The sequence below is a fragment of the Limulus polyphemus genome, unplaced genomic scaffold (genome assembly GCF_000517525.1).
Source record: "Limulus polyphemus unplaced genomic scaffold, Limulus_polyphemus-2.1.2 Scaffold3984, whole genome shotgun sequence".
In the NCBI taxonomy this organism is placed as follows: Eukaryota; Metazoa; Arthropoda; class Merostomata; order Xiphosura; family Limulidae; genus Limulus; species Limulus polyphemus.
In genome coordinates, this window is record NW_013669594.1 from 30330 (window position 1) to 45839 (window position 15510).

A 15510-nucleotide genomic window follows, 5' to 3' on the forward strand; every position below is an offset into this window, starting at 1 on the left:
TATAAACTGGTTTATGTTTGATCCTGTTAGGTAAACAAAACTTATGTCTGATGATCAGTAGGTATAAACTGGTTTATGTTTGATCCTGTTAGGTAAACAAAACTTATGTCTGATGATCAGTAGGTATAAACTGTTTATGTTTGATCCTGTTAGGTAAACAAAACCTATGTCTGATGATCAGTAGGTATAAACTGGTTATGTTTGATCCTGTTAGGTAAGTAAAACCTTATATCTGATGATCAGTAGTTATAAACTGGTTATGTTTGATCCTGTTAGGTAAGCAAAACCTAATATCTGATGATCAGTAGGTATAAACTGGTTATGTTTGATCCTGTTAGGTAAGCAAAACCTTATGTCTGATGATCAGTAGGTATAAACTGGTTTATGTTTGATCCTGTTAGGTAAACAAAACCTTATGTCTGATGATCAGTAGGTATAAACTGGTTATGTTTGATCGTGTTAGGTAAGCAAAACCTTATGGCTGATGACTGGTGAACATATACTGATCTAGGTTTAGTTCTGTTAAAACCTTAAGTCATCAGTGCAAGTATAAAGGCTTAGGTTTGGTCTTGTGAGATAAAACAAAATGGCAGCTGACAACAGAAAACTTACAGACACAGGTGCAGGACTATGTCCTTGAAACTGAGTGGGACCAGACTGCTGTGACATCTGAGTTGGGTACTGAGTAGTTGAAGGGCTTTGCTGATGGGCCTATAAACACAAGCAACCCTTCAAAATACACATTTTGATATTGAAAAATGGATGGAATTACATTTTTCACATCCTCAGAAATCACTAAACTAACACTAGAGGTTAAATTTCATCTAAAATGTTACAAACAGCATTGGTAGCAATACTAACTAATGAATTTCTGTATTTTTTATATTAAATATATTAATGTTCTCATAACTACTGAAAAAACAGAGACAGTCTAACATCATGACAGACAGAAAAGCCCAAGACAGTAAGATAAAAGTGTTAATATTACAAAAACTTTGTAATAAGTAAAAAAAACCCTGATTTTAAACTAAAACACAGAAAATCACCTGCATACCAGAAGTTTCAATAATGCAGTAGTAAGAAGTGGTCTGTGTGTATGTATCTCAGTTCATGATTAGATTTGGTTCTCATTGTTGTTAAGCACAAAACTACATGGTGGGCTAAATGTGCTCTGCCCACCATGGGTACCAAAACCAACTTTCTGAGTTGTGGGCTACAAATTTACCACTGAGCCACTAGGGGCTGATGATATAAAGTTAAGTCACTGTGCATGTTTATACAGTGTCTGTTCTTTTTTTTTAATTAATTACTAATTTGCCTCAAAAATGCTAGCTTATTAACCAGCTGCCAGTGTTATGAGACTTATCTTACTTTGATTTACAATATTTTTCTTATTTAATTTGAAATCACTCAGTAACCAAAAACTTCACAAGTCTTTTAAAATTGACTATATTTACAAACTAAAGAAAGTAGACACCCAAAACTTCCTTTTTCATATAAATTTCATTTTATCAGGGACGAATACTTATGAATTATAATAAATATGATATTTTTATGAAAAGAGAGCTCAGATTCAAGGTGAAGTACCGAGAAAATCATTCAACATTTAACGCAAAACCAAAACAAAATTTATCAGACGAAACATTGGAGAAATGTGATTTAAGTACGTGTTTCACACCACCAGATGTCTTTATGCATAAGTAACATTCACAATGAAATCTTCCTCTACAGCACCAGAATAAGTTTCAGCAACACTTGCTACTATGGTAGTTGATAAGATGGGTGTGTTTCTAGAATCAACTCTCCAATCTCTCAAAAAAACTTGATTTGTTTTGTTTTTTTCCAAAATGTTGAGCAGGATTATAGATCAGAGAAGCTAAATTTATTTTCCTACTTTATAAAAGTAGTACAAGAATGAAAAAAATAAAGTATTAAAAACACTAAACAGAGCAGAGAATATGAAGTCTAATACATTAAAATTGATTAATCACAGGAATAAATTGCATCTAACTAACAAAGTTACAGCTTGAGCTTTTCACAAACGAATTACAATTCTTAGTGTATGCTATTTTGCACAGGTTCCAAAATCAGACTGTTTTAAGTTAAAGCTTTTTTAATACTGGGTTCGAGGCATCTCAAAGATTATGTTTCAACTATAGCCATTTTACATTTCTATGACTGAAAGACACACGAAATGTAGGAATTATGATAACATACCTGTGTTGACTGAGCCTGTTGTACGTAGGAATTATGATAACATACCTGTGTTGACTGAGCCTGTTGTACGTAGGAATTATGATAACATACCTGTGTTGACTGAGCCTGTTGTATGTAGGAATTATGATAACATGCCTGTGTTGACTGAGCCTGTTGTATGTAGGAATTATGAAATCATTTGTTTCTGATAACATACCTGTGCTGACTGAGCCTGTTGTATGTAGGAATTATGAAATCATTTGTTTCTGATAACATACCTGTGCTGACTGAGCCTGTTGTACGTAGGAATTATGATAACATACCTGTGTTGACTGAGCCTGTTGTATGTAGGAATTATGAAATCACTTGTTTCTGATAACATACCTGTGCTGACTGAGCCTGTTGTATGTAGGAATTATGAAATCATTTGTTTCTGATAACATACCTGTGCTGACTGAGCCTGTTGTACGTTGTAATTATGAAATCACTCATGTTGTTTATGATAACATACCTGTGCTGACTGAGCTTGTTGTTGCTGTTGCTGTTGGCGTAATTTTTGCAGATGCAGTTGCATGTTGGGATTTAATAATGGTCTTTGATTTTGCTGTTGACTGGTCATCAAGTTCCCTAGTGGCCCTGAAAGAGATGAGAGTCTTGTAAAACATTATCAACAAATACAAATTTTACTAATAATAATGGAATGAGGACCAGTATCAAAGTCGTGATACTCACTGTACAGGTATAATTGTTTACAAGACCTGCTAAAGCAACAATCGTATAATAATATGACGGTAATAGTAAAACAAAACTTCTTATAGTTTATCATCTGTATATTCTGACATACAGCTAAAAACTTTTACGGTACATTAAAACAAACTATGTTGGCTTGACTATACTTCTATATAACAAGTGAGCTTGTATTTTCTTCGCCTACATCGGCCTGACTATACTTCTAAATAACAAGTAAGCTTGTATTTTCTTCTCCTACATCGTCCTGACTATACTTCTAAATAACAGGTGAGCTCGCATTTTCTTCTCCTACATCGTCCTGACTATACTTCTAAGTAGCAAGTAAGCTCGTATTTTCTTCTCCTACATCATCCTGACTATACTTCTAAATAGCATGTAAGCTTGTATTTCTTTCTCCTACATCGTCCTGACTATACTTCTAAATAACAAGTATGCTCATGTTTTCTTCTCTTACATCGGCCTGACTATATTTCTAAATAACAGGTGAGCTCGCATTTTCTTCTCCTACATCGTCCTGACTATACTTCTAAATAACAAGTATGCTCATGTTTTCTTCTCCTACATCGTCCTGACTATACTTCTAAATAACAAGTGAGCTCGCATTTTCTTCTCCTACATCGTCCTGACTATACTTCTAAATAGCATGTAAGCTCATGTTTTCTTCTCCTACATCGTCCTGACTATACTTCTAAATAAAATGCAAGCTCATGTTTCTTCTGTATCGAAACATCTATTAAATTAAATCTGAAACAATAAAGCATTTGTTACCAGCAAGCTTAGATCAGTAACTCAGGGGACAATTTAACTCCACAGGTTTCAGTAAGAAAAGTAAAAACAAATTATCTATTTAATCTAACAAAAGATAACCAGACCTTGAAATATGCTTGAAGATTTAAACATTTAACTTACATCGACCACTAGGTGTCACAACCATAGGATTTAGCCCTTGCTGTGGAATTGAGTTGGCAACCACATTGGGAGCAGAACTTCCAACCAGTCCTGGCTGAGACATTGCAAGTTGTGGTTGAGACTGTCCACTTCCTGCTCCTCCTAGTACTTGTATTCCTAACTGGGTAACCTGAGGTTGGTTTGGACCACTCCCTGGACCTGCCAAAGTTTTTAAAGCCAACATAGGATCTTGGCCACCAGGACCTCCAGCCCCAGTAGGCATGGCTTGGCCAGGTTGTAGTCCTTTCTGTGCTGCTTTTTTTGGATCTAAACACAAGTGACAAAAACAATGACTTTACCTCTGTTTTTTAGCACACAACTATGGTGTTTTTAGTGATATACACATGCAAAAATTTATCATTTAACTGTTTCTTTTTTCTGTTGATTTAAAATCATGCAATGCAGTTCTCTGTAAATTTATAAAACCCTTTTGAATCATTTAAACATTTTTCAGCAGCTTTACAAGTGATAGAGTACTTACTCATATCTCGAACATGAAGCATCACACGGGCTACATACTCCAAGTATTCTTCCTGTAAAAACACGTTCTATTATAGAAAATAACACTAACCTGTATTTAACTTTCATCCTATGTTTCTATAGTACAGACAAAAGATGGGGAATAAAACATTCATGTTAGCAAAACGAATTGCAGTAAAAGAAAATAAGACAATAGTTAATGTAACAAAGTAAAATAGAAACTATATCTTGACCTGCTCTTGTAGATTTGAATCTTTAGAATATTTATTAAAAAAAAGTTTCAATCTTGAGCCTCTAAAATATTTTAAAATTCAATCAAATTAAGGCTAAAATGAGAATTTTCTTAAAACAAATTTGGGGTCTTAAAACACTTGGTTTCATTTGTACAAAGGAATAATCCAAAGTCATAGTTTTAGTTTAATTTTACCACAAACATTGAAGTTGTGCAATAACTTTAAACATTTCATATTACATAAAAAATTACATGAAAATTTTTGTTGGATTATTTGTGAAAAGTTTAAAGAATATCTGAAAAAAATTAATAGGGTAAATACAATGAAAACTTTCTATTAGTAATATAACAACATTTTTATATAGAGAGAAATCTTACAGTTCCTTCAATACCTATTAGTCTCCATGAACAAAAATTGAACAAGGTTTTACATCCATTTTTCCATCTGTGACTAAAAGAAACTGCAAATGTCCAAACCATTCTTGACTTTCATTCAAATTAGCATACTTGCCTTCCTCATACAAACATACAACAAATAATGTACTTTTGGTACTTTATTCTTTTAATAATGGCATTTAAGCTGACACAAAATAAATTACTTACAACCTAATATACTGTTTCACCAACACTAGAAAAAAGCAGTTCATAGGCTACTACTTGTCATCTTCTGGTGTTGGTGCATTGTCAGTGTGAACTTGTAGTGTATGAATTTTCATCTTCTGGTGTTGGTGCATTATCAGTGTGAACTTGTAGTAGTGTATGAACTACCATCTTTTGGTGCTGGTGAATCATCAGTGTGAACTGCTGTTTTCTGACATTAATGAATTATGAGTGTGAACTTGTAGTAATGTATGAACTGTCATCTTCTGGTGTTGGTGAATGATCAATGTATACTTGTAATAGTGTAAAAACTGATTTTGATGAATTATGAGTGTGAACTTGTAGTAGTGTAAAAACTGATTTTGATGAATTATGAGTGTGAGCTTGTAGTAGTGTAAAAACTGATTTTGATGAATTATGAGTGTGAACTTATAGTAGTGTAAAAACTGGTTTTGATGAATTATGAGTGTGAACTTTTCATACACTACTACAAGTTCACACTGACAATGCACCAACACCAAAAGATGACAGTTCATACACTACTACAAGTTCACACTGACAATGCATCAACACCAGAAGATAACTGTTCATACACTACTACAAGTTCACACTGACAATGCATCAACACCAGAAGATGACAATTCATGCACTACTACAAGTTCACACCGACAATGCACCAACACCAGAAGATAACTGTTCATACACTACTACAAGTTCACACTGACAATGCATCAACACCAGAAGATGGCAGTTTGTAGACGACTAAAAAATCAGAACTTAACTTACTCTAGTATTTGCTTTTTGAAAAATGTGATTTTCCAACTCCACCACACTTTTATTTGTAGGGTTTCCTGCTTGTTGCACTGCATCTTCACTAAAGAAAGTAAATAAACAGTTGCAAAAAAAATGTCAATTCATACGGTATTTGAAGGTTTGATTATAAGATAACTTCAAAACTACATATGAATATACAGGTTGGGTTGTACACATAGTGGACCCAACATTGGAAGTCCTCTACACATTGTCTAGAGCATTTTTCAAAATATCTCAGGCTTTTAACATTAAAATGTGAATGTGTTTGATTATTCTGAAAACTGTTATCAATCAGTAGCTTTCAAGTCATTTCAAGTGTTTTTTTAATTTGTCACACACCAGAGTCATTCGTCATAAGGCAGCACAAGGAATATTGTTATTGTTAAAATATCATATAAACTTCAAGTAAACATCTTAGGAAATATGGGACTGCTTATGAAAACTGTATATCCATATATATATTTTAATGTTACAATTTTAGTTCAATAAGAGATAATGTCAGCACCTTACTGCAGAAATGTACAAGGCTCATTGTTTTTATCAGATTCTCCATGATGAATAACAAAAATTCAAGATTTCTATTATTAACTCATTAAAACGTGTAAACAAATTTTTCAAATAAAAATTACCATTCACAGTTTTCTGAATTCTGTTAGTATACTGTAGGCTACTAGTGAAAGGCTGAATTTAATGTTTGAAAACATTTGAGCTAAAATATTTTTAAATATTCTAAACATTGTCACACAAGTTCTGGATTTTACACAGCTGTGTAATTAAGACTTACCTTTTTATGCTTCTTGTTCTCTTTTATAAAAACTTATTTTTGTTCAAATATATTACTGTCATACTGCCTTTGTGTAATGTTGAAATACATTTTAAATCCATTACTTTTATTTAACTACATTTTACTGCGTGTATTTTAATTTATTTGCTTAACTTCAGTTTACAGCATGTTAGACATCAACAGTCTTATTCCAGTTTTAATCAGTTATTGCTGGATTTGGCAGATGTAGTTTAGTTGATATATAATAACATGTTCTCTTTTGCTTTTACTTATGGGTTCTTAGAATTAATCTCATTAAAACCTCATAAAAGTAACACGCTTTCCCAAACTTGTGGTATCAGTGACAGTCCAACAAAACTGGCGAGTTCTAGTTAATTGTAAGCAGCTCAACTGAAGATAAAGCTGGAAACTGGTCAAAAACTGGGAAAATGCCTAAAAACTTACCTTAGCTAAGCTAACTAAAGACTTCATTCAACAGAAATTAGGTAAAGAAACACAAGTGTTTATTTGAATGTTACTCAGATATTAGAAACTATATCATTATCTTACTGTATGTCAGTGAACTACGAGTATAACAGAAACTTCCAGATATTCAATATTTTAATAATGAAAACTGTACATCAGTCTTTGAAAAATTTTCACTTATTACGAAATGCTGGAAAATTCCACAGAGTTATACTGCTGGAACTACTAAACCAGACATATTTTCCTAACTTTTTTAATGTAATTATATGAAAATAACTTAATTTAATTGCAATAATCAAACTAGGAGATGAACCTGATTCTAGCTTAGCACTTGGCTTTGTAGTTTGTTGCGGACTAAGTTCGTTCGAGATACAGGTAGCAGTACATTCTATTCATCAAAATTTTAAAATATCGTTACAAACTAATTTTCTGTAGACAAAATAACTTAACTGTAAGTAAATAATCATGTAAACTTAGACACATACATTCTGGCTCTGACATTTTGTCTATATGAATCATTTCTCCACGACTGATCTTGACTACTGTCTGCCATTCCAACTGTAAATTTGCTACTAATGCGCTCTCTATAGCAGTGATTCAAACAGTAATAATCAATGAAAAGTTTTATTTAAAAAATAATAATAATTACCACAAATGATTTCTATCGTGATTGATTGCGCATTATTCAGTAAATAACAACCATAAACATTGTATAAAAATTCAAATTTTTAAACAAACAAAACAAAATTTCTTACTTGCTTATATGTGCACCCGAGGATGTATTCCGGTATCCTAAAAATCGTATTGTTTGTTTTAAGTGCAAAGCTGCACATGCTTTCTGCGTTATAATCGTTACAGGGATCGAGCAGGAAATTTTAGAGTTTTAATCTTTCAAGCTCAAATTTTGGGTGTAAGCTAGTGTCTATAAGTACAATGTTTTAGACTTTTTGGCATAAATAAACACACAATAACAAGGTATTGCTTTATAAGTAAAGAATGGAATGATTTCTAAATTCAGGTTTGCGTATTACAACAAAATATTGTTACGCCTCTAGTCGTTTGTTAATTTTCCGTAAAAATTCTTTCCGAAGAAACTTTAGCGATACAAGTCCTTTCTTAACTAAAACTAGTTTATTCTTTCCCAATACAACTTTGCAACACACTTAATTTCCATAGTCACGCTATAACTTAAACAAACGCTATAATTCACAAAGAACGAACGATTCACGCGCTTGAACTAAATTGTTGTCTCTATCTCTGTCTGCAATTCAATTACATTGTTGCCGTCACTTCTTGGCGGTCTTATATACAAGAATACCGCACATCTAGTAAACACTCGAAGCTTGACGAACGGACATGAATTTTCTGGAAGCTCATGATGTGTTACTAGCGTCACATGACTTCCGCTGTCGTAACAATATAATATTTCATATATGGTCTCACTATTAGTCATTTTATTTTTAAACCATCAAACACTTTATAGAAATACTCCAAGCAAGTAGTCGCGAAGGGTGAGATAGTCCAAACACCTGACGCAGAAATCTGTAAGATTTTGAGCTTTTGAAGAATAAAAACAAACGGTCATAAACAGCTCTTTCACATCTAATCCCAAGGCAGTTGGATTTTTTTTTATCCCAGTCTCAGCATAGGATTTATAGATCCTAGCCTCTCTGTCCGTGATCACAGGCTATTTGTTTCATGGTACTTTGCCGATTGTGTGTCGTCTTGCTTCTCTTCATCGTGTACAGGACTTCGGCTACCGTTTCAGCTTTGTCTCTACCTCTGGACCTCATATTTGCAATTCCTCTCTCGCGCTCAAACGCATTTTAAACGCTCCCATTATAGCTTATTAACCAAACACTCAACAATCTAAGTCAAATATGTTTATAGAATAAATAAACCAATTATTGTGAGCGCAGCAAAGGGGGGGGGGTATACATATCACTGAACACTCAATTTTGGAAAAACTTAAAACTAAATCCCTGTCCCGGTTTTATAAAAGCTCTTGTCGATAAGTCTATCACATTGCTTCATTTATCTATTTCTCAGAGTATCCTGTATAAAAAGTACCACGACATTAGGAAAAACATTTCTGATGGCTTTCCGCTAACTTTAATTTAAACCTTGTTCTTTCTTGTCTTGATGAGTTCTTACATATTGGGTATTTTTATTATCTAGCCTTTTCAAGCGTTTTCTCATTAATCTTCTTTCTACGCAACCGTTTTGTAAGGGAATAAGCTACTGGAGGATTCAAAGGGTGTTGTTGAGCATCAGTTCCTTCACTGCTTGTTCTGGGAGATGGTTCCTCAGAAGAAACCTTAGCATAGGTGTGCATCCAAGATTACCTTAAGTAGAGATAAAGTTGGTTTTTATAGCCAATTACTGAAGAGAACATTTTACCCTAAGAATAAAACTATATGAACAATATTGTGAAAGCTTTGAATTGAAAATCAGATAATATTTTTCCCACCTGCAACAGCTATCAAAACTTCATAAAATTTTGCAAGTTTGACAATGATGAATCTTGCATTTGTAATCAGTCAGTTTTAGCAATACATGTTCACTAAAAATAAACATAATATTCCTCTTCAGGCTGAGGTTCTTCTAATTTATTCTCCACTGGAGGCTTCCCCTTTGATTTCACGCTGTGTCGATGAGTGGAAATATTGATAGCACATAATTTTTCAAGTATCGTGAAGCTGCTTCTTGAATTAAAACAGTATATTTACGATTTAACTGACACTGTATAAAATTTTTGAAGCAGTTGATTGTTTAATATATTTGCACTGACCTATCATTCTATTCCTTATATAATGTTTTCACTTATTTTACTACGAGATCTACACTTTGATCAACGTGTGTAAATTTGGCTATACTAATTTCGAAGAATTCCATTCCTCATCAGTAACTCTGAACACAAGTTAATCAAAGAGAGATAAGCTGGATCTATGTCATAGTGAAAAATATCAAACATATTGTTGGTATGAACGTACTTTATAGTCACTGTGAGAAAAACCTACGCACAGGATAGATGAAGTGAAGAAAGAGTGTCATTGGCCACTATTCAGTTTTTCATGAATTTTAATATCGGAACAAAACGGAGAGACAAAAATATTATCTTCTTACTTTACTAGCAGAGACCCGCAAAACATTTGAAGTCAAATTAGTATCTTTATTGCAACAGTACAACTTTAAATACAAGATTTATAGAACAATAGAACAAAATAATTTTAATCACAGACACCGAAATATGCAAGTCCATTTGTCTTAGGCCTTACATTAGTTAAGCCTTTATTAAGTACGGCCTATATTCGATAAAGAGATAAATTAACACTGTAACTTTATCAGATATAAAAGACTGTTTAGTGTAGGTAGTATTAATTTATTTATTTTGTGAGTTAATATTTTAGGATCGTTTAGTTGTTTTCATAATAAGAGAGTTAAAAGCAGACGATTATTGGAAGTTGTGTTTGTAAGTTATTGATGTCGAGATTTCTAGAACCCCTTAGTGAGAGATATAAATAGCCAAAAGTAAAGACAAGTGTGTTTCGGTCAGAGAAAGGTTAGGAAACGTAAGGTTAACCGTAGTAGGAGTGAATATTAAAGTGAGATTAACAGTTTCGGACATTTCAGGAGAATAATTTTGTTTCGTCAGAGGGTGTTATAGAGCAATTTAAAATACTCGTGTGGACTTTGACAAAAGCAGACGATTATTTAGAGGTAGACCTATATGCGAAAAGGCAGACAAGTATCGAAAGTTAAGAATACAACGGCGGTAACTTACGAGCCAGCGTAAGTGAATTACACAGCGATACTAATTTGATGAAAATAGAGAAAAATAGTTCGGCTTGTGAACTGAATTCTAAAGCAATTGAATTTGCCTAAGTGGACTTTTGACAAGAAGAAGAGAACTGGATAGTATTTAAGATACAACTATGATATACATAGTGTAAAGAATTTTTGTACAAACGTTTAACTTGTTTTGAATATATTACTGAAAAACAAGTGTTCGTTTATTATCTAATTTATCTCCAACAAATCACAGACACCTACTGTAGAAGAATCCTTAGCTCAACATACCCATACAAATACATATACTTATTTTAATATATATACTATTTAAAAAGTAAGTTACCTGGCATACTTGTGTACGTTTAATGCTTTAATTTAGTGAGGGCTAAACTTTACCGTACTTAATACTATCTATATTATAATATTCAATGTCTATGTGTCACATAATTTCTTCTAAACCGCTGGTCGCATGGACTTCTAAGTGGTACTAAACGAATCGTCTCGGTCCTGTGGTTTGCACAAAAGTAAAACTTTCCCCGACCCCTTAGAAACCCGGGTATTTCGAGGACACCAAATTTGGCATTGATTTACATTAGCGCACGTAAACAAATAGGCCCACTAATTAACGTTCGTAACTTGTTTAAAAAAGTTAAACTTGCATTATAGCGGCAATGATCATTAAACTGAAAAAGTACAGAATAGTAGTTCAAGCATTAAATTTGCATCATAGCGGCCCTGTAAATGTTGGCTCGCAAGTCAATAAATAAACTTATAATGTTATTGTAAGACCTAACGTTAGACCTTTTTGATTAGCTTTTAATATTTTGTTGTACAAAATGTCTACTAAAGTATATTTACATCCGTTGAAATAAGTGCGTGCGCATGCGTTAGATAATAAGGTGCGGGCACATTTTCAGGACAACTGAGTATTATTATAACAAATGAAAGTTTATTTGTGAAAACAGCTATTTTGAGGTATTTGCTTTAACTTATAGATGAATTGGTGCATTAATGATCTTGAATAATGAGAGTATAAATAACTATACTATTACCATATATCCTGCTAAATGGGAAATTAATGATAAAGAGATTTCTGATACACAAACACACATAAAAAACATTCCGATTCAAACAACTATTTTTATTACATATGTTTTCTTCCCACTTTATGGACATCGTTCTTTCTTTACCCTTGAGATGTTCCTACCATACCCTAGAGCAAGGGTAAGAAAGATCTAGCCCGTCTAACCTTTCTGTTTTGCCCGCCAATTGTGGAAAGAACATAATGTGGTGTTTATATAATCGATGTTAATGTAATTTAATTAATATAGTAGAAATGTGCGGCCCGAGACAACTTACCAAAATTCGTGGAGTGGCCCCTTTGCGAAAATTATTGCCATAGAAATATTTTTCCCACTTGGCTTTAGAAATGTTGCTCCTACTTGACTCTAAAAATATTGTTCTTACTTGATCTTACAAATATTGTTCTTACTTGACTTTAAAAATATTGTTCTTACTTGACTCTAAAAATATTGTTCTTACTTGATCTTACAAATATTGTTCTTACTTGACTTTAAAAATATTGTTCTTACTTGATCTTACAAATATTGTTCTTACTTGATCTTACATATATTGTTCTTACTTGATCTTACAAATAGTGTTCTTACTTGATCTTACAAATATTGTTCTTACTTGATCTTACAAATATTGTTCTTACTTGATCTTACAAATATTGTTCTTACTTGATCTTACAAATATTGTTCCTATTTTACTCTAGATACATTACACCTTTTCTTGTCACTATAAATATTGTTCCTACTTAAACCTAGAGATATTAATCCTACCTTATCCTACAGATACTGATCCTACTTTATACTACAGATACTGATCCTACCTTACCCTACAGATACTGATCCTACTTTATACTATAGATACTGATCCTACCTTATCCTACAGATACTGATCCTACCTTACCCTACAGATACTGATCCTACCTTACCCTACAGATACTGATCCTACCTTATCCTACAGATACTGATCCTACTTTATACTACAGATACTGATCCTACCTTATACTACAGATACTGATCCTACCTTATACTACAGATACTGATCCTACCTTATACTACAGATACTGATCCTACTTTATACTACAGATACTGATCCTACCTTATCCTACAGATACTTGATTCTACCTTACCCTACAGATACTGATCCTACCTTATCCTAGAGATACTGATCCTACCTTACCCTACATATATTGATCCTACCTTACCATACAGATACTGATCCTACCTTATTCTACAGATACTGATCCTACCTTATACTACAGATACTGATCCTACTTTAGCCTACATATATTAATTCTACCTTACTCTACAGATATTAATTCTACCTTACCCCACAGATACTGAGCGTACCTTACCCTACATATATTAATCCTACCCTACCCCACAGATACTGGTCCTACCTTACCCTACAGATACTGATCGTACCTTATCCTACAGATACTGATCATACTTTAACCTACATATATTAATCCTACCTTACCCTACAGATATTGATACTACCTTACCCTACAGATATTAATCCTACCTTTGCTTATACACGGTTATACTGATGTTACTTTGTTGACAGAATATTAAGCATATGACAGTGCTTGAAGTCATCAGCTAGTGACTGTGTGTTCGTCGTGAGCAAGGTATATTCTATTATTTCTTTAATGCTACTTTCATTGACGGAATTGATCAGAATGTTTAATACATCTAATTTAATTATCTTATATTTTAATTTCTATTAATATACTTTTATTGTAAAGATTACTTTTCGTTATTAGCTTAGTATATGAAATTGGGACTAGCCTAGTTATTCTAAGTCGGCCAAATCTCGTGAGATATTATTGGATTTACGGCCGAAAACATCATTAATAGCGAGGTTATCCAACTGATAAACAATGTGTATTCCACTCTTTTATAAGTAATAATGCAATAAAACTATATATATATACTTTGCTATATCCATTACGACGTTGACCTTTATGGAGTTTGCTTTGATCAGAAGTTACTATTCGTGAAATATCACGAAGCAGATGGCAAGTATATAAGATACAATATGTATATTTTATTCAACAGGAAATCAACACAAGATAGTAGTTCTTGACACTGTTTATTGTATGTACACTGATTCAGTAATTTTACACTGCCATCTTAGAAACTGGACTTTCATGACGTGGCGGTTTAAGTGCATGTTTTTGTTGACCGACAACAGCCGTTAAAAGTCAGGAAATACTGAAAATAGTTCTGATCTAATTTTCTTTTAAAATTTAAATAACCAACTTAAAGAACATTTTTTACAGATATTAAACATGAATGTCATATTCTTTCTCTGTTTTCTTTGACGATTTTTCAGATTAACTGGTCGTCACGGTAAACTGCATTGTCCATCGAGAAGTGATTTAGTTCTGGAGCCACGTGTCTTGGACTTTTCTGCCCACCAGCACACCTTAAAGAGAAATTTAACCTTAAATAAGTGACCTCACTATTCTCCTTGGAAACATTTGCTGTAAAATAGGTTTTATATAAATAAACGTCAAGGTTATATTTTAACAAACAGTTTTTAATAAATATTAGAACCTTGGTTTAATAAAGTTGATCTTATGTAAATAAACGTCAAGGTTATATTTTAACAAACAGATTTTAATAAATATTAGAACCTTGTTTAATAAAGTTGATATTATATAAATAAACGTCAAGGTTATATTTTAACAAACAGATTTTAATAGATATTAGAACCTTGGTTTAATAAAGTTGATATTATATAAATAAACGTCAAGGTTATATTTTAACAAACACATTTTAATAAATATTAGAACCTTGGTTTAATAAAGTTGATCTTATATAAATAAACGTTAAGGTTAAATGATCACAAATCATGTTTCAACAAACCTACAGTGCTGGTCGTTACGCGACATTGAAGTATTTTTTTACTGTTTTCACTCGGTCATATAGGGATATTTTATCACCCTGAACGTATCAAAGTATTTTAAAAAACCTTCCAGCTGTTACATGACAATATTATATCATCTTATTCTTACTGCATCATGATTTCTTTTTGTTGCTAAGGGACCTTCAACCTGTCTCCTAGCAACAAACATTCAGTTCTTTGGTTAAATATATGATAAAATACTACATCACCATAATTGTAGAACATGGATTATTTGTTGCTAAGAGATCTTCAACCTGTCTCCTAGCAACAAACATTCAGTTATTTGGTTAAATATATGATAAAATACTACATCATCATAATTGTAGAACATGGATGTTTTGTTGCTAAGAGATCTTCAACCTGTCTATCTTAACACAACATTCACTACTTGTTTAATATATTGATAAAATCTAAATCTATCATTATCGTAAAACACTAGGACTTGTTTGTAGTCGTTACGAGAGTA

General features: G+C 32.7%; 2 protein-coding genes across 2 annotated transcripts in view; both read right to left on the bottom strand.

Annotated features, from left to right (window-relative positions):
- Positions 1-7842, bottom strand: part of LOC106470403 (mediator of RNA polymerase II transcription subunit 15-like) — a 23743-nt gene extending 15901 nt beyond the window's left edge. The window contains exons 1-6 of the mRNA XM_022398997.1: positions 7754-7842; positions 5993-6080; positions 4376-4427; positions 3856-4161; positions 2708-2832; positions 613-711 (exon numbers count right to left, since the gene is read on the bottom strand). Coding sequence (XP_022254705.1) covers positions 613-711; positions 2708-2832; positions 3856-4161; positions 4376-4427; positions 5993-6080; positions 7754-7821 — 738 coding nt within the window. The 5' untranslated portion in view covers positions 7822-7842. The remainder of the gene's footprint in view (positions 1-612; positions 712-2707; positions 2833-3855; positions 4162-4375; positions 4428-5992; positions 6081-7753) is intronic.
- Positions 7843-14208: 6366 nt separating this feature from the next.
- Positions 14209-15510, bottom strand: part of LOC106470404 — an 8119-nt gene continuing 6817 nt past the window's right edge. Inside the window, exon 3 of the mRNA XM_013930959.2 lies at positions 14209-14561. Coding sequence (XP_013786413.1) covers positions 14465-14561 — 97 coding nt within the window. The 3' untranslated portion in view covers positions 14209-14464. The remainder of the gene's footprint in view (positions 14562-15510) is intronic.